The sequence below is a fragment of the Rhinolophus sinicus genome, linkage group LG16 (assembly GCF_036562045.2).
Source record: "Rhinolophus sinicus isolate RSC01 linkage group LG16, ASM3656204v1, whole genome shotgun sequence".
Taxonomy (NCBI): Eukaryota; Metazoa; Chordata; class Mammalia; order Chiroptera; family Rhinolophidae; genus Rhinolophus; species Rhinolophus sinicus.
The window spans coordinates 16,613,989-16,638,629 of NC_133765.1; the positions used below are offsets into that span (position 1 = coordinate 16,613,989).

Here is a 24,641-nt window from a genome sequence, read left to right on the forward strand (position 1 = left end):
AGACCACTGCAATAAAGCGAGTCTTGCAGTTAAGCAAGTCATCACCATTTTTGCTGGTGGAGGGCCTTGCCTTCAATTTATAAAACATACAGCATCTGAAGTGCAATAAAGCAAAGTGCAGTAAAACAAGGTCTGCCTGTACACTGGTAATGCAGCGCTAACCTGCAGTTCCAAAGGAGAGTGGCTTTTCTAAAGCAAACATCTTCTTAGATGCTACTACATGATAATGATGGGCGTCTGACCACTATCTGATTGTTATTTATCTTAGAAATAACAGCCTTAGAAAGCAGCCTCTCTCTAGTCTTAGGCATCTGCCCAGGTCACACTAATCACATTTCATATTTCAGAGAGCTGTTGGGGCCTGTTTATCATCATAACAAACACATATGAGATGCCTCTTGATGTTTCAGGCTCCGTGCCGGGCATGGGTGCAGAGGAGCAGCGCCTGCCTACTCTCTGTCCTGCGGGCCTTGCCGCCCTGTTCTTTAGCCTCCTAGTTAAAGACACTGGAGAAGTGGGACAGCGTTGTGGAGGACGAGTGGACATTTTAATAGTTTTTTCTCAGTGATTCTCACAGTGTGCTGTTGCTTTTTAAAATCTGCTTTGTACCCCAGTAGCAGTGAGCACACCCAGTGCCCAGATCTTGGTTTCCAAATACCATTCTTCAGTGAAAGGAACCAGGGCTCCATGAAGAAATGGTTGATTCTAGGGAGGGCTGAGGAGGGAAAATACAAGATGAGCCTGGGGCACCTTGTAGTGCTAGAAGGTAAAGTCATATATTTTTCTTAAAAAAAAAAAAAAAAAAGAACAACAAGAGGAAGAGAAAGAGAAGAAAGAGGAAGAAGGAGAAGGAGAAGAGCAGGAGGAGGAAGAGGAGGAGAAGGAGGAGGAGGAAGGAAGGAAGGAAGGAGAGAGAGAGAGAGAGAGAGAAAGAAGAAAGAAAAGAGAAGGAGAAGGTTATAAGGACACAGGAGCCAACGTGAAAAAGCTCCAAGTGGCCAAAGCTGGAACAATTTGAGCAACAAAATAAATATAATATTGGGTTATAACCTAACAGATAAAATAAATACCCATGAGTCCATAACGATTAGATGATTGAAAAATTAAAACGAGAGAGAAGGGACAAAACTTTCTCATCAAGTTCCAATTACTAAAAGAAAGAATGAGGAAGGCAGCAAATCCCAACGGGAAGCACAGTAACTGCTGCGGCAGAACCCACTGAGAAGTGCTGAATTAGGGGCAAAATTTTAAAGAAAAATGGCATATCTACATAACCTCAAAGTTATCTTCCCCAAAGTATTTCTCAGTTACTGTGGTAGTTTTCATTAATGTCTACAGAGTCTCTTCAGGAGATGGTACTTGATTCCTCACCCGAGTGTGGACTGGACTCAGTGACTCACTTCTAAAGAGTAGACTATGGGAAGGGAGAAGTAGTAACCGGACAGTGGGAAACCTGGCAGACCGCTGTACACAAGTGATCAAGGCCAACACGCCAGTGGTAGGAGATACTGGTTTCACACCCCCTGATACGATGCGACAAGAAGGGCACTTCACCTCTGTGCCGTTTTCCCTGAAGTCCTATAACCTCAGTCTAATCATGAGCAAGCATCAGACAAACCTAAAGTGAGGGACATCCCACAAAGGACCTGTGCTCTTCAGTGTCAAGGTCATGCAAGACAAGAACAGACTGAGGAATCGACACAGATTTGGGAAGACCAAGGAGACATGATGACTGAATGGCAGGTGGCATCCTGGATTCCATCCGGGAACAGAGAAGGGATCCCAGTGGGGAAACTGGGAAAATACAAATAGAGGCTTAAGTTCAGGCAGTACCATTGTATCAACGTCCAGTTCTTAGTTTTGACAAATGCAAAGTTAATACCAGGGGAAGCTGGGGGGCGGGGGTGTGGGACTCGGTGCTCTCGCTGCACCTCCTTAGTAAGTCTAAAATCACGTCCAAACAAAATGTTTGCAAGTGGTTGGGGTTGCGCCCTTTCTGTTGGTGCTCCTGACCTGTGGGAACCCCTCCTCGTTGCAGGGATGATGCAGTGTGTGATTGCCGTCGCAGACAAAGTATTTGACGCCTTCCTGAACATGATGGCGGATAAAGTAAGCCTTGTCAGAGTGCCAGCGCGTGTCTGCTGGGGGCACACAGAGGGCACGTGCTGGACCTGTCTCTTCTGACCTCCAGGCAAAGACCAAGGAGAATGAAGAGGAGCTGGAGCGGCACGCGCAGTTTCTCCTGGTGAACTTCAACCACATTCACAAGAGGATACGGAGAGTGGCGGACAAGTACCTGTCTGGTCTGGTGGATAAGTAAGCTCATTTTCCTCTAATGCTGTGTGTGCGTGTGTGCGTGCGTGTGTGTGTGTGTGTGTGTGTGTGTGTGTGTGTGTGTGCTCGTGTGTGTAAACTTTAGATTTGGAATGCAGGGAAGGATCCTCCTCATATGATCAGTCCAGAAAAAAATGGAGTCAGAATTACAACTCTCAAAGGGTGATGCAGCCTTCCACAGCATGTCAGTGAGTTTGCTGCAGTCACGAGTCACAGCCATTCAGTCTGCTCCCCTCAGGCCTTGGGTCCCAAGTTCAGGAGCAGCTTCTTCTCTTCACCCCAGGGGTGAAGAGATGGCCATTTTCTATATGTGCCATGATGTGAAAACATCGAGGAGCCCTGGTGCCCCGGTCGTAAATGAAGAGGATTGCTTGGGGGAGTGGGAGAGAGTGGCCTGGCCAGGGGTTGGATGCAGGTGACTTGGGCCCGTGTCTGGCCCTAAGGGCTGGGACTGGCCGGAGCCTGGGGAGCATTTCCCACTGGCTGCCCTGCCTCAGAGGCCTCTTGACCGCCTCTAATGCTCAGCTGGGCAGCCAGTGGTGGGGCTCCCAGCCCCCCAGGCAGCACTTTAAGGAATGCAGGGTCCCTGGGGACTTGGCTCCTGGGTCCTGAGAGGTGGCTCTCGGTACAGGTTTCCCCACTTGCTGTGGAGTGGGACGGTGCTAAAGACCATGCTGGACATCCTCCAGACGCTGTCATTGTCGCTGAGCGCTGTAAGTATCCCCGCCTCCACGTGGCCAGATTGGGAGTGGGGCGTCCAGGTCCCACCCTGGCCTTTCCCAGTAGGCTGCAGCCAGTTCGGAAGCCCATCACAGACAGGACGAGTGTGGGGAAGGGAGGCGAACGCTCTGCCACTTAGCGTGGCTGCAGGTGCAGCTCAGCAGGGGACGGGGCAGCTCCAGGAAGGCCGCTGACATCAGGAGTCCTGTTGTGCTTTCAGGATATTCACAAGGACCAGCCTTACTACAACATTCCTGATGCCCCCTATCGGATCACCGTTCCTGACACGTGTGAAGCCCGAGAGGTAGGCCTGGACTGGTCCCCTTGTTAAGGGCCATTTCACTGCCATCTCCTGTGTCTGTCACGGCCGGCCTGTTCTGTACATTATGTCACTCAGTCCCCAGCAGTTAGAGGTGTGAGTGGTTGGGTCCCATCCCGCAGTTGCCAGGGTCACGGTGTGAGCAGGTGACTCACTCAGCCACTCAGCTGTGCTGATTCTCAGCTCTTTTCTTGTTTCAGCTGCCAAGGAGGTTTTAGCTACCTGTCAGTTTACAGCATCTCAAAGCTGCATGAACAAGCATGGCTTTGAGGCAAGCTTCATTGCTGTGAGGCGTGCTGGCTCTCTGTTATTGTGGGAGTAGTCACATGATTTTGGCTTTGTGTTGCGCTGCCAGAAACTGACAGAATGAAAAGCTCCAGTTAAGGAAGACGTGCCATTGCCAGATCTGGCTCTGAGCCCTCACTGTGAGAATTGAAGCCCAGCCCAGGCCGGAGCTCCCCCAGCCTGGGGCTGGTCATGTCCCAGCCTCGGGGGCCCCCCAAACCGGCTGCCCACAGGGAGTTCCTCACGCAGCCCTATGATGGCTTTTAACTCCCTGGGCCTTCCTTCCCCTTCAGTCACTGACTCGGTGGCTGTGCAATGCTCTGTGAGTGTGGGCTCTGTCACGCCGCCTTATGCAAGAATTATAGACTAGGATGTACGTGGGCGCCCTGCACCCAGGAGCCTGGGTGTTAGAACATCGTCCCCATATTAGTTTCTGGCTGTCATAACAAAGTACCACAGACCGGTGGCTTAAACAACAGAAATGTATTTTCACACATCTGGTGGCCAGAAGTCTAAGGTCAAGGTGTTGGCAGCGTTGGTTTCTTCTGAAGCCTCGCTCCTTAGCTTGCAGATGGCTGTCTTCTCCCTGTGTCCTCACATGCTCGTCCCTCTGTACGTGACCATGTCCTCATCTGCTCTTCTTACAAGGACATCAGTCCTATTGGATTAGAGCCCACCCTACTGACCGCATTTTAACTTTAAAGACCCTATCTCCAGATGTAGTCATATTTTGAGGAACTGAGGGTTAGCACTTCCTCACATGGATTTGGGGGGACACAATTAGGCCATAACGTAAGTAGCCACCGTCCTCTGACAGCCCAGATGCACTGACCTCGGGTTGATCACACCTTCTTCCAGAGCATCGTGAAGGACTTTGCTGCCCGCTGTGGAATGATCCTCCAGGAGGCGATGAAGTGGGCGCCTACGGTCACCAAGTCCCACCTACAGGTACTTTCTTGAAATCCTCAAAAAGCAGTCTTGATAAGCTCTTTCGAACCATCCAAAGAGCTTTGCACAAACTCAATACAAACTGCACTAGTGTGAATAAGCAGAGACCAAAAACATTAGTCAATAGAAGCCTCAGAAGCTGATCTGCGTTAGGAGCACCTTGAGGGCTAAGTGTGCGAATTGGGAGTGAGGAGAACAGGTGTGGTGGGCTCGTCAGGCAGGTGGGCCCAGGGCGCCTGACCGCTCACACCAGGAGAGGTGTCGGGTCTGTGGCAGTACTTGGGGCTGCTTGCAAGATGGGCACGGGCGGCATGGTGGGCTGGCGCCCGGCAGGCCGGCAGCAGCTCCCAGGGCGGAGTACAGGATCTAGAGCAAGGATCCTGATACAGAAACAAAGTCGGGACTCCTGCCCATTAGCTCCATCTAGGCTGCATGTGTAGCTGCACAGGAGCCCTTTCAGCCCAAAGTACTGGTTTGTAAATGGGAATCGCTACACGGTGAGCCATTGCTTGGAAGATGGTCAAGCAGAGATAGAACAAAAATGCCACAGTATGTGAGAGGAAAGAGTCACCTTAAAAGGGATCAAAGATAAGAAAAAAGGCACTAGAAGAAGTCTGGCTACACAAAGAGCAGGTATGTGTCAAGAGGAGCTTGTGAAGTTGATCTCAGCAACACTTGTCAAGATAAAGCTAGTTCCAAAGTGTTTCTGGGTGTGGAGTCCAGAAAGGGTAGAGCAGCCAACTCCAAGAGCCTTAGAAGCTTTTCGGAAATGCGTTTTACCAGAACCCGTGGGTTGTGCCTGGGGTCACTGTAAAGTTCCTCCTCCCACAAACAGGTTGGAGCAGTGAGGGTAGAGCTATTAGGGGAATGAAAACGATGGAGCCTTGCGTTGGGCAGGCTCACCAGCTCAGCCGGACAAAGCTGGGCCTTGTAACGCGACGACCCGTGGCTATCTAGTATATATAGTAGTACTCTACAGACTGGTAGTTTCTCAAACTGGTCATATTTGGGAAATGTCTGATCTCTTTTGGTTCACATAGTAGGGAGGGGCCTTAACTCCTAAAGCTGCAGCCTAAAGAGGGGAGGCCCCCTTTCATTGCTGAAAGGGTTTGGTGGACAAAAAAGGGGTCAATAGAGAGAGCTGTTTATTTTCTCGGGCCTGGCCTAAGAAGGGAGTGAAAAATGAACAGGCTTGACATGATCTTGATACTTTCACTAGGTGTCACTTCAGGCCCTCGGTATCCTTTCGCCCTGTACAGTCTGTCTGTCTAAACCCCCGACCCCACCCCCACGCCCCAGCTGTCTAGCCCTCACTGCCGGCCTCTCATCCCTTTCCTGCCCGGGCTTCCTGTCTGCAGCCTCAGCCAGCCCTGAACCGTCTTCCACGCCACCCTCCACACTAGCCCAGCTTCAGTAGCAGCCTGCTCAGTGCCTCCCCGATACATGTGTTTATTAGCCACTCCCCATCACCATGGGGTCCATGGTTGGCTTTCTGGGGCTCGAGGAACCCTCCCAAAACATTAGTGCACTTGTGTGTATTTTCCTGAGGGGAGTTATGTGGTTCTCCCTAAATTCCTTCACACGGCACACAAGGCCTTTTGGACCTGGCCTGTCTCTGGCCTGGGCTTGCCCCCTGCTGTCTTGCCCCTTGTACTTGTCACTTCTGCAGTGCTAACCCCAGGAGTCCCCAGAGCAGGAGCCCCCCCCACCCCCGCCTCACACCTCCAGGCTCTGCCAGGTGTGCCTCTGCTCCTGCGCCCCCTTCCACCAGTTGGCCAGGCAAACTCAGGCACTTGCCCTGCCTGCCTGCTGTCCGGCACGCTGCCCCCGCGAGCAGGACTGCTGCAGCAGTAGAAGTGCCCGTGTGCCAATAGCAGGACCAGAGCTCTGCCACTGTGTTCCCAGCACTGGCAAATGGCAGGCGCTCCCAAGGACATGCTAAGGAATCAGCAATCCTCTCAGATGTACTGTGTGCCGGCTGCTCTGGGGACCAGCTTCATCCTCATTCACATGGGAGCAGCAGCCAGTCAGAGAGGGGCTCGCACTTAACTGAAGGTCCCACAGTAACTAGGAGGGGGCGGGCCCAGCACTAGAACCAGTGTTTGCTCTACCGCCTCACACCTCAGTTTGTAAAGTGGTATTTTTACCTTTAAAGCGCAACAGTGTTTTTCCCTCTTTCAGGAATATCTGAACAAACATCAGAACTGGATGTCGGGACTGTCGCAGCACACAGGCCTGGCCATGGCCACCGAGAGCATCCTTCACTATGCCGGCTACAACAAGCAGAACACCACCCTCGGGGTACGTGGGAGCCAGTGTGGGGGCAAATGCCAGAGCTGCCGTGGAGCTTTTCACGAAAGCCCCTGGGCACCCGCATGCTGCATGTGTGAGGGCCACTCAAAGTGTCTGTCAGCGGATTGGAACCTCATGAGAGATCCCCGGGTTCAGAGAAGAGCTGGTCAGGAAAGCACGCATTTCCTTACTGTGCTTCTGTTTTGAAAATATGGGTTGATGGAGATCCAAGCTTGATTCATTAGTGAGATCAGGTTTGGATTTTTGCAAGTCCACAGCCACGAGGAAAGAAGCTGATCTCCATTAGACGCAGTAAGCATTTTATAGCCACGTTGATCTGAAATGTTCCACAACTTCCTAATAGTCCTGTATTCAGCAGATGCTGAACTACACACACGCACCTTTAGCTTCATCTTGTTCTGCCCAAGATTAACTTAGAGGGCAGCACATTTACTAAGTAGTGCTTCTTAATTAAATTAGAGCCTAGGATCAAAGCAGGGGGCGGACTGCAGGTGATCTGATCGGCAGCATTGTGCCTTGGCATCTCCGGCCCTCAGGGCCCAGTGCAGGCCTCTGTCGACCCTCTGAACCCAACGTGGCTGTGTGTGCCGTTGGTGCTTAACTCTCCTGGGATGGAGTTGAGGGAGGCTGCCCAGGAGGAAGAGAGGAGCCCATTGGCTCAGCCAGAGGAAGCCAGTGTCTGCTCACCTGTGTCATCTTCATAGCACTCACCAAGGTTACTGTTTTCTGTGGAGACATCAGCATCCCAGACACGGGCAGCAGAGGCCAGGCTGTGGCCCCCCAGATCTTGCTCTGGCAGGCCCCTGTGGCCTAGGCTCAACTCCCCAACCTGGTCTCTCCACCACTCTGAGGACACAGGCAGAGGCCAGAGGCAAGGCTCACAGGCTAAGGATGCATGTGACAACCCATAATCCTTATCTAGGCTCTAGCCAGCTGACTTGTGAGAGATAGATTTTGCCTAAAAGACTTAAATCTTACTCCTCAGAAATCAGACTTCAGTTAGGTTTTTCCCTTTTCTGTTGCTAAAGAGGAAAGGATACTATTTATTGTGTGTGCTGATGTGTTGCTGTGCTGGATTTCCTGGCCTCGGCACCCGTGCTCCGTGGGAAACAAAGGAGTCTGCAGCCCCCGCCGTGACATCCCATCATAAGGCACCGGGGGCGAAGGCCTGGGAGGGGGGGCATTTCAGAAGCGTGATTTTAGGCCCCAAGGAACTGAGTCAGAAAACCTCTGCACCGCCATCCACCACACCTTGGTGTGCTGGGCACGAAAGCCAGAGCTCAAGGGGGGGAGCTGGCCTGCCCTGCAGCCCACCTGTGCCATTGCTGCCCCAGGGCTGTGCAGGCATCTTTGAGTCCTCATACAGCCTGGTGAGAGGGCCACTGTTATCCCCATTTTGCAGGGGACACACTGAGTCTCACAGACAGTGAGCGACCTCCCAGGGTCTCAGAGCTGATTGGTTGCAGAGCCAGGTTCCAACGCAGGCCTGCTTGGTGCCGAAGGCTATACTGTCTTGAAAAATGTGAAGCAATTTTAGGTGACCTTATTATTAGGATAGTGCAAAAGTAATTGCAGTTTTTGCAAAATTTTTTTAACCTTTCAAACTGCAATTACGTTTGCACTAACATATATATATATTTTTAATCAGCTTAAAAGTTATGAGAAAGATAGGTCGTGGTTTGTAGTAAAATGTGCTACAGGGAAATATGAGTGGTGGTCAGGCATGTTGGCAGTCTTTGGTGGTTCTGGGCAGAGTAGTGACCAGCCAGGGTTAGGGAGAGCAGTCACTGAGACCCCCAGCGCTGGGGGTGGGAGGTGGGCTGAGGGCTGAGGCTGAAGCAGAGGAAGTGGGGGCTGTGTGATTTGCAGATATTTTCCCCATTCTGTGGGTTATGTCCCTACTCAGATGGCGCCCCTTTTGTCCTGTGCTGTTGCTGTCAACAGGGAGTAGATATTTCAGAGCGTCTGTGGCTCTGTCACCACTCTCACCTTCAGCCACCTTTTACCATCTTCAAGTCATGTTTATACACTAGCACCACCCACAGAGGGGACATCCCATGAGTGTTAACTTCACAGCACTTCCATTACAGATCACAGTGATTTTCACAATCTGGGAGGCCTGCTGACCACTTGGTGAAATTAGTCAGGATAGCAGATCAAAGCCAAACTACAAGCTGCCTTGCAGAGAAATTTTTCAGACTAAAACTTTGTTTAAACGTCTTTTTTCCATGGGACATGTCAGACTAGAGGCTGTTCTAAAGTGTGTCATTTCCTTAACTTGCCAGCACTGAAGATTTTTAATAACCCCTGGAACTGAACTGGGCTTCTTAATTGGACTTAGATGTAGCCGTGGTAAGCATGAGGAAGACACATTGCGATGGTCTGAAGTAATTATTGATATTTGCCTGTAGGCAACTCAGCTCACCGAGCGCCCAACCTGTGTGAAGAAAGATTACTCCAACTTCATGGCGTCCCTGAATCTGCGCAACCGTTACGCGGGCGAGGTACTTCTCCTGTCCCTTCAAAGAGTCCTCTCGTTCTGATGCTGGTCAGCTCCTTCCCCATGGAACGTGAACGAGGGGTCTGGTGAATGTGGAACTCACTCATTTTAGGGGGACTTGAAGGTGTGTGGGGCCCTGGGACCATCAGCACAGTCTGGAGCGTTACGACAATTACCACACCGGCTACACTGAAGCATTCTGCTTTTCTGGATTTTTTTTTTTTAATGGTAGCAAACATTCAAATTGCCAGGAGTTATCTGGGGCAGTTGGTGAGGTATATGTACTATTATTCCAAGTCAAGTCTTGTAAAAAAGTTCTTCGGGGGGGAAAATGATGTATGGCTTTTAAAATATGAGGCTGATTGTTTTATTTGAGTCACTGATTGATTCTAAAGGAACTTTATTCAGCCCATTTTTCATGCAGCCCTACATGGGTCAGACCCTGGGCTCGGTGCTGGGAGACAAAGATGACAAGACCAGGTCCCTGCCCTCAAGAACCATCTAGAATGATGGGCATGCCCACACGCATGAAGCTGTGAGCGATGTTAGATCGTTGGCCCGAGCCTGTCGCTCTCTGCATGCTGCCCAGGCTCTCGTTTGGGACAGCGAAGCATCCGCCAGTCCTGCCTCGGACAGTCAGGTGGCTGCAGGGCCTCGCCCGTGTGCGTGCATTACACGTGCCTCTGCTGACGCACATGCTTCTTGCAGGTGTATGGAATGATTCGTTTCTCCGACACCACAGGCCAGATATCTGACCTGAACAAAATGATGGTCCAGGAGCTGAACACAGCGTTAGACCTGGGTGATCCTCAGCACTACACGCAGGCCATGTTCAAGCTGACGGCCATGCTCATCAGCAGCAAAGGTAAGGGGCCGGCACCGGGACAGGACCTCTGGGCTCTGTGTCAGCGCATGTGCCTTTGTCATCCTTCGCGAGCTGGAGTCCTCACTGAAGAAAGAGCTGGAGCCCCCCAGTAGAGACCTCTGGCCTCTCTGGTGGAAGTAAATAAAAGGCCACCATTGGCCCGGCTGGCGCTGCCTCTCTTGCTGACCCGGGGAGGCCGTGGGTTCAGCCAGTATGCGAGGCCTCTGAACAGTGTGTGTTTGGTTTCAGACTGTGACCCCCAGCTCCTCCATCACCTGTGTTGGGGTCCCCTCCGGATGTTCAACGAGCATGGCATGGAGTCCGCCCTGGCCTGCTGGGAGTGGCTGCTGGCCGGCAAGAACGGAGTGGAAGTGCCGGTAGGACACTGGTGGTCTGCTCTTGAGGGCGGGGCAGGGAGAGACAGGGCGAGCTTGTCCTGGCTCCTGAGCTCGCCATCCAGGCAAGCCCCTCACCTCTGGGCCCTCAGTCTCCTTACGCGTAGGATTGTGATATTAATGCCAGGCCACAGGCCTGTCATGGTGATCAGAGAGAATATATGTTAAACGCATCCCAGTGGTGCCCAGAAGCTGTTATTTTTCCCAAGCTCAGTAGGGGGAGCCATTTCTCTGCGATTGGAACTCCTGTCAACATGGAGTGGGATTGGGAGCCGTTGTTTGTCCACAAGGACACTTCTCTTGGCCTGCTCACTTTGGGAGGAGCAGCCTTCCTTGTGTCCCTATTTCTGAAGTTGCTACTGGAGGGGGCCCACAGGGAAGGGCCAAATGCCCTTTCAGCCGACTGGATGAACACCTAAGGAGTTTTAGTTTTCAAAGATCCCATTAATTTTCATGGTAACAGGGAAATTGATGTGTTTCTTTCTGTTTTTTAAGATCAGTGAAGGGGTCAAAAGAGGGCCTTTGTTTTTCTTGTCCCCTGAGGGAAATTGGAATATTTCCAAAGGCAGAATTAGAATGTTCCAGAAAGGTGGTGATGGCAATAAGCATAATACTTCACATTTGCCTGGTATTTTATAACTGCATAGAGTTGGTGTCGGGCACACCATTCAGAGTTTGAGAAAATGTTTCGGTCCACTTGGCTTCTGTGAGAAATTACTAGTCAGAGGGAGGCACTTGCCCCTGCCTCTCATAAGAAGTCAGCTGGGGCGCTGGCCTCACCAGGGTCTCCCGGACCCTTTCTATATGGAACTAAGGTGGGCACTGGGTTCTCAGCCTGGCCAGCTCTGCTCTCATCAGACAGTGTGCAGGAGGACCTGTGGGGGTCACTGCAGCCTGCAGGGCTCTGACTGCAGAGCAGTGCTCTTCTTCTGTGCATTGCGAATAATAAGGGCACTGACGACAGAGATTATTGTGAAGATTAAATGACTTAATTCACCTCTGGGGCCAGGAACAGTGCCCAGCACATAGTGAGCTATCAGTAAATGCTGACTGCTGCTGTGGTGGCGGCTAATGTGATTGCCAGGCAGAGGATTCTTCAGTGACAGCTGTATACCATCGCTGTCCTATACGCCCATTTTCTCCCTGTCATCCTTTATGTTTTGTTTTTATTTACTGCTCCATGTGCTATACACCTTATAATATTGGGGGTTTTTTTCCCTAAAAATCAAAAGCCTTTCAAAAGAATCAAGAAAAGGATTTTTTAAAAGCCTTATATATTTATTCAAATATTTTCCATTTCTCACACTCTCTGAGTCTTCTGTGGACCCAAATTTGTAATTGTTCTCTTCAACCCAAAGAACTTCCTTTGGCATTTCCTGTAGTGCAGATCTGGTGGAAGTAAATTTCTCTTAGCTGTAGTGCACCTTCATTTTTTATGCATCTGGATATTTTTCCTGGATCTAGGATCCTAGATGACAGTTTGTTTTGTTTTGTTTTGTTTTGTTGCTTTTAGTATGTTAAGCACATTTTCTGTTGTCTATTGGCTTGCGTTGTCTCTGGGGAGAAGTCAGCAGTCATTATCCTCGTTACTCAGTATGTGCTATTGGTTGTTGTTGCTTTTTTTTCCTTTTGGCTAATTTTAGGATGTTTCCTTTTATTTTTGATTTGTATTGGTTTGACTATGACATACCTAGGTGTGGTTTTCTATGTGTTTATCTTGTTGGAATTCATTGAGCTTCTTAAATTTAGAGATTTAGGATTTTTTATCAAACTTGGAAAATTATAGGCCAACATTTCTTTAAATATTTTTTTTTACCCCATTTCCTCTTCTCATTTTGGGATCCCAGTTACACATATATTGGTGATTTGATATTGTCCCATGGATTGTTAGTATTCTCTATTTTTTTCCTCTCTGTTTCATTTCAGTTCATTTTAATTGGCCTGTCTTCCATTTCACTGGTATTTTCTTCTGCCTTATTCATTCTGTTGTTACATATGTTTTAGTTCAGATATCATAATTCTCAAATCTAGGATTTCTATTCTTTCATATAGTTTATATTTCTCTGGTGAGATTCTGTCTGTCTTCACCTATTCTTTACATCGTTACCTATACACCTTTGAACATACTTATCAGCATTATTTTTAAGTCTTTGTCTGGTTTGTTTGTTCTAGTATTAGGGTCATCTGTGGGTTGGTTTCTGTTGATGTTTTTTCTTTAATGTTTTAAAGTTTCTGATTACGTACTAGACGTTGTATATAGAAAAGCAGAGGAGACTGAGGAGCAGTGCTGATTTATTTCTCCAGAGAATAGAAGGTCTTTTCTTATGTCAGGTGGCTAACATTAAGATCACTGCCCCCAAGGGGCTGGACTTGGCAAGAAGCGTGGGTTCTTCCTGCTTTTCACCCCACCTTCACTTCGATTTTTCTTTTTTCAGAAAAATTAGGAAGAGCTGTCATAGAAGGATTTTTATGCCAAGCACATGGCTGTTCCTTTTGGGGTCTTTCAGATTCCAGTCTTTCCCCCCGGCCATGACCAAGAGCTCTGCTGGCTTCGGGGCACTCAGCCTTTGGCAGAGCCTCATTCACCCACTTGTACCCAGACCTAGCACTGGCCCGTGAGCAGCTGGGGTTCGCTGCTTCCCAGGGAAATCTGCTCTGTCTGGAAATCAGTTCCTCGTGGCTTTCTTCATCTACCACTCCTCAGTAGTCTGGCAGATGTGTGTGGGATTTGTATGTTACTCAGATCTGTCTTACTGTTAGCTCAGGATTGAAAGTTATCTATTTCCTCTCATTTCTGTCTCTGCCTCTGCAAGGCCCAGCAACACCCTAGGAGGCTTTTCTATTTTATTTCTGTGTCTACTGTATTGTTGGACTCTGGTTTTTAATTTTTTCTATTCTAAAATTTTTTATTTCTATGTCTTCTGTATTGTTGGATTCTAGTTTTTAATTTTTTCTATTATAAGAACGATATGCTCATTATGGGAAAGTTGGAAGGTATGGGTCTAATGAGATAATAAAAATCACCTATCCCCCCAACTTCCGAGGCAATTGCTGATGGTGTCTTGATATTTTTACATTCATGGGGTGATAAAAAGCGAGCTTGATCTAATTCCAGTATGAGGACACTTCTCTTGAGGGTCTAGGTCCTTTATTCTACTAAGGTGGAAAAGAACTCTGATCCCGTGGCATGGTGCTCAAATTCATGACTCAGAACAAATGAATTAGGCCCACACTGGCCTCTACCTATCTCCCGATCTCTGTAAATACCAAGTAATCCTTCCCTCTGCTCAGACAAAATCCTTTCAGCCATTTATGACTCCCCTTTGCACGCTGCTCACAAATGATCCTCTGCAAATCCTGTCAGATTTACCTTTTACCTTAAAGTATATCCAGAAGGTGACCACTTCCCTTATCTCAACTGCTACACCCTGGCGCCAGCCTCCTTCCCCTCTCTCCTGGACTAGGGAGGCAGCCCCTGGCCTCCCTGCTTCCCCCGGAGCTCTCCACCTTCTCTGTAGAAGCACAGTCAGAGTGAACCAGTAAAACATGGGTTGAATCAGGTCCCTCCTTTGCTCAGACCTGTCACTGCCACCCTGTAGAAAGCAGATTTGCTTCTATGACCTGCAAGGCGTCTCTGCTGCCTCAACTCCATTCTCTGTTCCCCTCGCTTGCGCCCCACCATGGGCACTCTGGGGTCCCTGCTGCCTCTGCCCGGATGTGCTCCTGCTTTAGGCTGCGAGTGCTGTTTCCTCTGCCGGCTGTGCTCTTCTCAAATAGCCGCACACGTTGCTCCTGCATTTCCTCCAGGGCTTGTCTTAGCTGCCCCCTGCCCATCCCATCTAGAATGGCACAGAAACACACCGGTTCACTCTTCCCAGCCCTTTCCTGGCTGTTTTCCCCTTAACAGAGATCAGTGTCCAGGGTCTTTAGCTTCTCTTGTTGCCTGTGTCCCCACTGCAGACTGGGTCGATGTCTTTGTCTTGTTCCTGCTCCGTTCCCAGAGCCTAGAAGGCCCTGGCCCCGAGACAGTGACCTGGATGTACTTGTCAAACAAATGAGTGGGCATGCGGCCTCAGCTGCGGTTTCTGCCTTTGCCACAGCCCTTACCTACGGCTGCAGGAAACAGAAACCGGGCACAGTGCCTTGACCACAGGGCTTCATCCTCCTTGATTGTAAGGAGCTTAATGTCACAGACCCCTTGTCTGTGACTCTGCCACCTTTAGTGTGTGGACTTTGTCCTCATCCTCAGGGCCTCCAGACGGCGCCAGTGCCGCCCGGCAGGAAGGAGGGCAGAGGGCCGAGGCAGGCACCACCTGCCCTGCCCTTCTTCCCCAGGGCTTCACCTAGTTGATGCCCACCTGCTCATCAGTGGTAACGAGAACCTGTGGCCACCCCAACTAGCAGAGGTCTGGGTGAGGGTACTTGTGACTGGCCACTTGGCCACCTACACAAAACCATAAGGAAGAAGGAGAGGATGGATACCGGGCAGGGAGTCGGGGCATCTGTCCCAGGCACCAAGCCTCAGTTGTCACCTCTCTGCAGGGAGCTCTGGATGCCGTTGAAGGAGCTGCCTGGTGGTGTCAGGCCAACAGGGGAGGCTGCGCCCCTGCAGAGCCCTTTGCCCAGCCCAGTGGCCGTTGCAGACTCCACTCGCCTCCCACTTATTCCTCAGCCTGGTTAGAGCCTTGAAGGCATCACGCAGGCTCCGTGAGGGGTGGACAAAAGGACTGGGTTCTGGAGCCAGAATCCCGTCCGGGCTTTGGCAGCTCAGAACCTGACATCACGAAGCAGGACACACAGAATATGGCCTGGCTATGATTCAAGAAAGGGCTTATTGGTAAAAACAGCTAGGGGACGGGCTCATGGGTGATCGTTATTTTTTCCTTCATACTTTACTCAGTGTTCTAAACTTTGTTCAGTGAGCGTCTATCCCTTTTATAATTAAAAATAATTAGTAGGCACCTTTCTGTGCTTTACGAGGAGCTAACAGTCATTATGTCTTACAGTTTATGCGGGAGATGGCAGGGGCCTGGCAGATGACAGTGGAACAAAAGTTTGGCCTTTTTTCTGCGGAGATAAAGGAAGCAGACCCACTGGCAGCATCGGAAGCCAGCCAGCCCAAACCCTGTGCTCCCGAAGTGACCCCTCACTACATCTGGATTGACGTATGTGCTCCCCCAGACTCAGCTGTGCTCCACCCACTCTAGCTGTGGGTGCCTGCGGCTCAGTGAGCACAGGGCTCCAGGGTCCAGATTGTCTCACCTGGGGAGGCATTGGCTGTTCCATCCTTTTCCCCAGGCCCCTGCTGGCCTCTCCCTGCTTCCCTCGGATCCCAACCCCGTCTCCTGAGCCCAGAGCCCTTCCTCCGCTGGCCACACTGGCTCTGAGGAGGGCTGGCCAGGCCCCAGCATGGCAGCGTGTTCTCCTCCCCACTCAGTTCCTGGTGCAGCGGTTCGAAATCGCCAAGTACTGCAGCTCTGACCAAGTAGAGATCTTCTCCAGCCTGCTGCAGCGCTCAATGTCCCTGAACATCGGCGGGTCCAAGGGAAGCATGAACCGGCACGTGGCGGCCATCGGGCCCCGCTTCAAGTGAGAGGCTCTCCTCCTGTGGTGCGGCTGGGGTGGGGGGCTGAGTTGCTGGTGCTGTGGGCCCTCTCCACAGGGTTTTCCCGTGCTTGGTCATTTGTTTAGCAGAAACTGACCAAGCCCCCAATATGTGCAGGGCTCCTGGGAGGGGGATCTGGACACAAATGACCTCGCCCACCGTGCCCTTCAGGGCTGGGGAAGTCGGGCATCGTGCTGTCCACAGCAGGGGAGTGTGCAGGAAGCTAGCTCACGGACCTGGGGCACCCGTATGTTGGGCAGCCTTCTTAAATTGGTTAGGGGAGGGTGGCAGCAAAATGGTGTCACCGTTCTGGTGACATAGTGGTAAGTGAAAAACAGTAGGTGGTGTGACAAACTTAGGCTGGGGTGCCAGCAGTAACTTTGGGCATGTCACTTTACTCCTCTGATTGTGCCGACTACACACAAAGCCGTGTGCAAAACACCAGACACACAGGGGAGGCACATAATCCCCTTTGGGATGTGCGGCCTGGTGGGGGTGCCTCAGGCCGGGTGCTCTGGACACAGAGGAGGGACCAGCCTGACGGGGAGGGCTCTGAGCTGGGAAAGGGCTAGTGCTCTCTTTCTCTAGTTTTTAATCGGTCACAGACCTATACCTTTATAAAATGTATTGACAATGAATTACTAGAAAAGGACCCACACGGACCGTCATAGCAATGTGGAATTGCTATAGAAATGACTAGGTGCCCCCACTCTCTTCCTGGACTTAACCTCATCACAGATGAGCACCTAGTAGAAACCAGGTGCTTGGTAAATATCTTTTTTTTTAACTTGAATTAAATGTTCTACCTTCATAGCACTTATAGGTGATTGAACCCCTCAGGCAGTAGTTTGCAAATAGTTTTTATACTGAAGCATCTGGCCGAGGCAGATTAACACCCATTGTTCATTTTTCCCCAACAAAAGTGAAGGTATAAGGAAACCCTTTCCTGAGGCATTTTGGGTACAGTAAACCTGTGAGTGGTGATCGGCTGGCTGATGGCTCAGTCTTGGCACCCGAGAGCTCTGTCGTCCGGAGATGTGCCCAAGGGCCCAGTGGTTTTCAGGAGGCACAGGGATCCCTCACAGGGTTGTCCCGAGCCATGCGGCTGACTCGTCCTGGCTTTCTTGCAGACTGCTGACCCTGGGGCTGTCCCTTCTGCACGCTGATGTGGTTTCTAACGCAACCATCCGCAATGTGCTCCGTGAGAAGATCTATTCGACTGCGTTTGACTACTTCAGGTACTCCCCACGCCGTGCTGTGCACAGCATCCAGTGACAGCCCAGCACCAGACAGTATCCCTGGTTGTCCCAGACCCCCAGAAGTCACTCACAGGAGTAAATGGTTTGCCTGGTTTATGCCACCAACCTCATTCAGCAACCCTGATGCCCCTGGATTTGAATGTCCTCAGCCCTGTGCTGTGTTTTCGTGTATGTACTTAGCTAGCCTCCCTACAAGAACAGCAATTCAATTCAATTGAGTTAAGAGATTAAGTGCATCCATTTAGCTTTCCAATTAATATGAATGGTTATTGCACGAGGAATTCAAATACATGCCTCCTGGGACTTGGCAAGTGGAGGTGGTGGTGGTGTGTGGAGAAAGCTGCAGTTGCACGGTGCTGCAAGCACACCATTCAGCCAAGCGCTGGAGACGTTACTGGGATTAGTGGTGGAGGAGGTCACGAGAGGGCTCTAAAGTCATCACACCTTACCGTGTGGATTAATGCGATAGTTGTTGCTGGTGATGAGCTCTGGGCTAACCTCTTATTAAGAGACCACTGGTGTCGCCCTCAGTGCTTTATAATATGCTGCCTTCGAGTCCCCGACTCCAGGCACTCACCTCTTGTCCTCTTGTGGTTGTTCGAAGTTGTCCCCCGAAGTTCCCTACTCAAGGAGAAAAGAGGCTGCGTGAAGACATAAGCATAATGATTAAATTTTGGACTGCCATGTTCTCAGACAAGAAGTACCTGACCGCCAACCAGCTTGTTCCCCCAGGTAATGGTGGTTGTGAGCAGGGCAGCTGCTCACAGCGGTGCGGTCCAGCCTGCGGTGGGGAGTGGTGCGGGCAGAGGTGTGCAGTGGCCAGTGCTGAAGGAGCCGGCTCCGAACAGCAGTTAGGGCCCAGCTGTGCCCTGGCCTCGGCCATGCTGCACAGTCACCGAGGCCCAGTGCCAGCCCGGCCCCCGCCTCTGCAGCCCCAGCTGAAGAGCATGAGTGAGCCCATGAGGCTCTGAGCAGATGCCACTCAGTGTAACTTCTTCCAGCGCCGGCTTGGTTCACAAGCACCCACTGTATGTCTGACAGGCCATATTGGTAGGAGACAATCAAATCGACAGACGATTTAAACAGGGAGGGATGGTGGGCGCACCCCTTGAGGACAGGCACTTGGGCCACCAGAGTTGGGGAGCCAGGGATAGTTTTCTGGAAGAGGTGACATGTGAGCTGAGTCTCTGAGGATGAATAGGAGCTGGGGGGGGGGGGGCATGGGGAGGGATGGGGAGGGAAGGAAAAGGGCTGAGGTGTAGTCAAGCAGCAAACCTCCAAAAGGAAACCATAGTCTTGTTTCTCTAAACGTGGAGCTGATTACACTCTACAAGTTAGAGGTGAGGAGCCGGGTTTCTGCAGCCAAACCTCCACCTGACAACCTGACTGCCAGAAAAAGGAACAAAAAATGAAAAAGAAGCCATAGTGATTTTCTAAGTTAGCTTCCTGGCTCCACTTAGGACAGTGCCCTTAGAAACAGTGCTTATCATCTGCCCCCAGGGGTCCTCAAATTCTTACTGATTAAAGGACGACAGAATCCTGGAGATCAGATAACTGCCGTCATTTATCAAGATGACGACTATATTTGTTTATTTTATAGGCTAGGAGGACTATAATAAATTTTAGTAAGCTTTCCACCTAGAATGATTAAATAAAGAACTTCTCAGATGTCTGGGTTAGTTCCACAAAGCCATCGTCCCCCTTTGTGTTACTCCACTGATTGCCTCATCTCTGGTGAAAATCCAGGTGCCTCATTCTAGAAGCAACAATGTGTTTGCCCACAGATAACCAAGACACCCGGAGCAACCTGGATATAGCAGTCGGCTCTCGCCAACAGGCCACGCAAGGCTGGATTAACACATACCCGCTGTCCAGCGGCATGTCGACCATCTCCAAGAAGTCAGGTCGGTTGAAGGTTCGCTGACAGGTCCCTCAGGTCTGAGTCACATCTCGGAGGCTCAGACAGCGGACAGAGTGCTGAAAGACAGCTTCCCCTGGGTTCTCAAAACGAAGGGCAAGCCAATGACCTCCAAGGAACACGTGTGTGGCTCCTCTTTCCTCCCCAGGCATGTCCAAGAAAACCAACCGGGGCTCCCAGCTGCACAAGTACTACATGAAGCGCAGAACACTGCTGCTTTCCCTCCTGGTGAGGCACTGCCCGCCACTCGCCCGCTGCCCATCATGCACCCATAGCTCCGGGGAGGGCACTTGGGTGCATGCAGAAGGCCTCTGAGCATCTGTCTCATCTCGTCAGGCCACCGAGATTGAGCGTCTCATCACCTGGTACAATCCGCTGTCGGCCCCAGAGCTGGAGCTGGACCAGGCTGGGGAGAACAGCGTAGCCAACTGGAGGTCCAAGTACGTCAGTCTGAGTGAGAAGCAATGGAAAGATAATGTGAACCTCGCCTGGAGCATCTCTCCTTACCTGGCCGTGCAGCTGCCAGCCAGGTGAGCCTGACAGGGGCCTTGCCAAAGGTCCAGTGTAAGGGGGCTTGAGTGTGACGTGTCGCTGTCAGGGACAGTCAGGAAAGTGATCTTAGCAGGCTGGTCCTCTGCCCTGGACATTCACCCAGTCTTACTGGGCGGTGGTCACACAGTACAGACTCCTGCCAGGGGTGCCCCAGCACCCTGGAGCCCAAGAAGGTCTCATCAGCACATTTAGGGCCCCAGTCTTATTCAAGGAAGAAAGTATATGGAGGCTGCCACTCCAGGGAGGCAGCCTGGGGAGGGTTTGCGTTTTTTTCTAGATGTCATCTTTCGGTGGCAGGCTACTTGGAGGAGGCAGCCAGCAGCTGAGTGTACTGTAAACTCTCCCGTGGAAGCCCTTACAGGGACGGAACTCTTAGATCAATGGTGTCTGAGAAGAACTTCTCGGGCCCTTGTGTTCAGTCCCACAAGGGATCACATTCACCCTGTGTGAATGTGTGCAGGGGCAGACCTTTCTTCCCCACGAGCCTACCTCCTTCTGGTTCTAATTCAGTCTCCTGGCTCAGCCTGACAGTGTTTATGGAAAGTCTACCTTGTGTTAGCCTGGGAGGTAACACCTGAATACTTACACCCGCCCCTCCTACCTGCTAAGTTGCCGTCTGGCCCCCGAGCTACCACTCCATGAATGGGCCACTTTGGGGGCCAGGGCAAGGGGGTGTTCTGAAGGCAAGGACTGTAAAGGGAAGCATCCTTTGATGGGTGAAGTAGGATAATTCCTGTTAAGACAGTTCTGGCATTTTGTCATAGCCGATCATAATACTGTGTATTATAAGCACCTGTGTTTGGAGTTACCAATGTATCAATAGTGCGGCATATTTGTTTAGATACTACTTGACATTGATCTGCATCCCTCCAGTTCAGGGCTCCGTCTGGCTCCCCCTCTGCCAGTGAGGCCGCCCCACCTATACCCTCTCTATGGCTGTAGGTTTAAGAACACAGAAGCTATTGGCAATGAAGTGACCCGTCTGGTTCGGTTGGACCCAGGAGCCGTTAGTGACATCCCGGAAGCTATCAAGGTAGCATAGTGCATGCTGGGGCCTGGGCTTGAAATGCACAAAAATAGAACGGATTCCAGAAATGCCTGGAAACTATAAATGTGACAAAAACCTGGTGATCTCAATGGTATAATGATTTTTCTAATTTCCTGTGTTTTCTACTCCTTGTATGAAGCATTTATTGTTTACAACAGAAAAATACTGAATGTGTTTCACCCTAGTTGAAATTATGCTGTTTTACGTAACTGTCAGAAGCCTTTTCCCATGTTGCTTTAAATGCTTTGTACCCATCACTTTTGGGGGCCATCCTTGTGATGTGGGATGGGGCCAGGTATTTCCAGAGAGGCCTTGGGGACTGCCTGAGACAGACCATCTCCATGCTTCCTTCCTAGTTCCTAGTCACCTGGCACACCATCGACGCCGATGCACCTGAGCTCAGCCACGTGCTGTGCTGGGCACCTGCAGACCCACCCACGGGCCTCTCCTACTTCTCGAGCATGTACCCGCCGCATCCGCTCACAGCACAGTACGGGGTGAAGGTCCTGCGGTCCTTCCCACCGGTAAGTCCTGTTCTGCTGGAGTTGGTCTCGGAGGGACTCCCCAGCAGTGTTTAGATGGAGAGAGGAAAGGCAGGCTTTGTCTCAAACCTGGATATAGGCCTGATTAAACCTTGGTCCCTCTTAGCGCATGTCTTCATTCCCCATTTCTGTCCAGAGTCAAAGAAGATAGGCTGAGTTCTAATTCAGATGTGTTTACTAGTTGTATTTCTTTTTAACTTTAAGTGTCTGAGTTAAACAAAGGAATTTACTTGAGTTTGGTTCCAGTTGTGGCCATGCATGCTCATCACCCAGCAACCCCCTGTGACAGGCACAGTGACAGGTTCAATAGAATATTCCAGAGTCTGAATTACTGCGGCCCCAATGCACAGGTCTGCTATAACCACGGCCATTGTCCCCCAGTAGTGAATGCAGGTGGGCCCTTCCCTCACTCCTTGTAGGCATGGGAGCCTTGTTCCTTTTGCTTTTGGTTCCTTTTGCTCTTTCTCACCAATTATGTGGCCATTTGGCCATTTTTCTCGCTGTCCTCTGGGCTCTCCCAGGTTCTCAGTCCTCCTGTGGTCTGCAACAAGGACAGTGTCCGATAAGCTGAGTGACAGCATGGCCAGTTCCATGTTGGGGGAAGGGCAGGGATGGGAACCTGGGGCATCCATCACGTTGACTTGTTCACCTTTCCAAGGGGTAAGGAATTGTCCTCCCTCTCTGGGGTCATGATCACTTCTCCTCATTTTTTTGTAGGATGCCATCCTGTTCTACATCCCCCAGATTGTGCAAGCCCTCAGGTATGACAAGGTAAGGCTGTACCTGTACGTGCTATCCTTCTGTCAGTCAGAGCTGTGTGGGCACTGGGATGGGGGCCCTTAGCAACAAGGATGCACTGCCCTGCCCTCACACCCATTTTTAGGGATTTCTTTTTTAAGTCTAAGCTTAAGGGGATACAAATGTATGTGTGTATTTGCTTATATATTTTATGTTTTTTAAAAAAAGAAGAAACCAAAACTAATCAAAATGGCCAGAGAGGGAACAAACAGGTTGGAAGTGACTGTGCTTAGTAAATTTTGATTTTGGAACAATGTCACTATGCATCATTGTGTAGCAAACAGGCTCCTTCCTCACACTTGACAACAGCAAAAATGGGTGAGAAAGTCATGCTTCTCAGAATTCAGGGGCAGGGAAGGAAGAGAGGAAACAAAAGCTGACTTGTGTCTTATTGCAGACCCCACCACCCGGGGCCCTATACAGCCCACTGGGCAGCCAGCCAGAACTTGGCCTGGCCCCTGGGCTGGACTCCCCACAGGCCCAGGAGAGCTTGCTCACATGACCGGAAACCAAATGGCCTCACTTCTCACCAGGTCTGCAAGCCCTGGAAGTCAGCTCCTGCTCTGGGTTAGAAAGAGTCTATTTTGGGAGACAGGGGCTCCCAGCTTGGGCTGATGGTGACCTTATGCTCCTACAGATGGGCTATGTGCGCGAGTATATTCTGTGGGCAGCAGCCAAATCCCAGCTGCTGGCGCACCAGTTTATCTGGAACATGAAAACGAATATCTATCTAGATGAAGAGGGCCACCAGAAAGACCGTGAGTATTTTTCACCTTCCCTCCAGTCTCACCCCCAACTGGAACACCTTCCGCATCTGCCCAGAGCCTTCCTCAGCCTCCAGGACCCTCCAGGACCTGTGCTGCCCCAGCCGTAGTTCTTTGGTGGAAACACTTCACCCTTAACACACAGTGGGAGCAGGCCCTTCCTTCACAAAGCCCTTGCTAGCCCACCCTCCAGATGCCCTGCCTGCCCCATGCCCCTGCTGGACCCATCCTGCAGCTCCCCAGGCACGTGCGAGACCCTCCTGCTCCAGCTCAGCTGCTTCTCCCAAGACCCAGTGCCGTTCTCAAACAGAGATGTCTTCATCATCCTCACATCCTTAAAAACTCCTGCGACCCTCACAGAGCTTTGGTTGCTATGGGCTTTAGCTGTCCATGTTAACTACCATTAGTTAGAGCAGAGCCACCAGAGCAGAGCCGTGAGGCTCCGGTGACCCACTGCTTGTGCACAGCCTCACAGCATCACCATACTGAGGAAGGCGAGCTACCTTTAGGTGTGATTTTGGCTGTGGGGTCCACGAGAGGGTCCCAGGGATCCCCAGGTGTCTGCAGACCACACTCTGAGGACGGTTGGTGTAGGTGCTGGGGAATATCCGAACGGCGACGGGCAAACATGGCAGGGCTCCCCCAGGGCCTTTCTGTGGCTCAACCCCAGGCTCCCTTCTGCATCTCTCTGTCAGCCGACATCGGTGACCTCCTGGAGGAGTTAGTGGAGGAGATCACAGGCTCCTTGTCCGGCCCAGCCAAGGACTTCTACCAGCGGGAATTTGATTTCTTTAACAAGATTACCAACGTGTCGGCCATCATCAAGTAAGCGGCAGTCGTCCAGTCCCAGCTCATGGGAACTGTCTGGGGAATGCTAACCAACAGCCGGGGATGGGAATCTCGCTCTCTTGAAAGGCTAGCAAAAGCGTGGCCGTGTGAATGTCAGAAAACATAGTTTCATTCCGGATGTTGTCCCACAGTCTGAGGCCGCTCTGCTCTCTCCAAGTTCTGAGGGAGCCTAGTAGTGGTGTTAGGAAAACCAGACTCCTTTGTGGCACCTATCATTTCACTGATTCACCTCTTGATAAGGAATACGAGGCAGGAATTGCTGTGCTCCTAGGGGAATTGGGCCTGGCAGGGCCTCCAGGAGTCGCTAGAGCTCGGAAGAGACCAACTGAGAGGGTAGTCAGACAGGTAGGGGCCGTGGGCTGTCCCCCAGAAGTCCCAGAGACCAGTTTCTACAGGCGATACAGAATTTCTGTCTTGTTTCTCAGGCCCTACCCTAAAGGAGACGAGAGAAAGAAGGCTTGTCTGTCGGCTCTGTCTGAAGTGAAAGTGCAGCCAGGTGAGCAGGTGGCCTCAGGAGGCAAAGGAGACAGGCAGGGAGTGGGGACCCGGGAGTGTGGGGCGGGCGTGGAGACCAGCAGTGGGGCTGGCCCCACACGCGCTTGGGCCCTTTCCTTGACTGGTTCTATT

The 24,641-nt window shown here is 51.1% G+C and overlaps 1 protein-coding gene across 1 annotated transcript in view; it reads left to right on the forward strand.

Moving 5' to 3' along the window:
- Positions 1–24,641, forward strand: part of PI4KA (phosphatidylinositol 4-kinase alpha) — a 109,844-nt gene that overhangs the window by 78,073 nt on the left and 7,130 nt on the right. The window contains exons 24-45 of the mRNA XM_019710135.2: positions 2,039–2,109; positions 2,192–2,316; positions 2,966–3,047; positions 3,275–3,358; positions 4,517–4,606; positions 6,788–6,907; positions 9,331–9,423; positions 10,128–10,284; positions 10,534–10,661; positions 15,686–15,844; positions 16,117–16,268; positions 17,415–17,522; positions 18,148–18,275; positions 19,328–19,447; positions 19,610–19,689; positions 19,798–19,991; positions 20,956–21,046; positions 21,418–21,585; positions 22,321–22,374; positions 23,039–23,159; positions 23,861–23,990; positions 24,440–24,510. Coding sequence (XP_019565694.2) covers positions 2,039–2,109; positions 2,192–2,316; positions 2,966–3,047; positions 3,275–3,358; positions 4,517–4,606; positions 6,788–6,907; positions 9,331–9,423; positions 10,128–10,284; positions 10,534–10,661; positions 15,686–15,844; positions 16,117–16,268; positions 17,415–17,522; positions 18,148–18,275; positions 19,328–19,447; positions 19,610–19,689; positions 19,798–19,991; positions 20,956–21,046; positions 21,418–21,585; positions 22,321–22,374; positions 23,039–23,159; positions 23,861–23,990; positions 24,440–24,510 — 2,526 coding nt within the window. The remainder of the gene's footprint in view (positions 1–2,038; positions 2,110–2,191; positions 2,317–2,965; positions 3,048–3,274; positions 3,359–4,516; positions 4,607–6,787; positions 6,908–9,330; positions 9,424–10,127; positions 10,285–10,533; positions 10,662–15,685; positions 15,845–16,116; positions 16,269–17,414; positions 17,523–18,147; positions 18,276–19,327; positions 19,448–19,609; positions 19,690–19,797; positions 19,992–20,955; positions 21,047–21,417; positions 21,586–22,320; positions 22,375–23,038; positions 23,160–23,860; positions 23,991–24,439; positions 24,511–24,641) is intronic.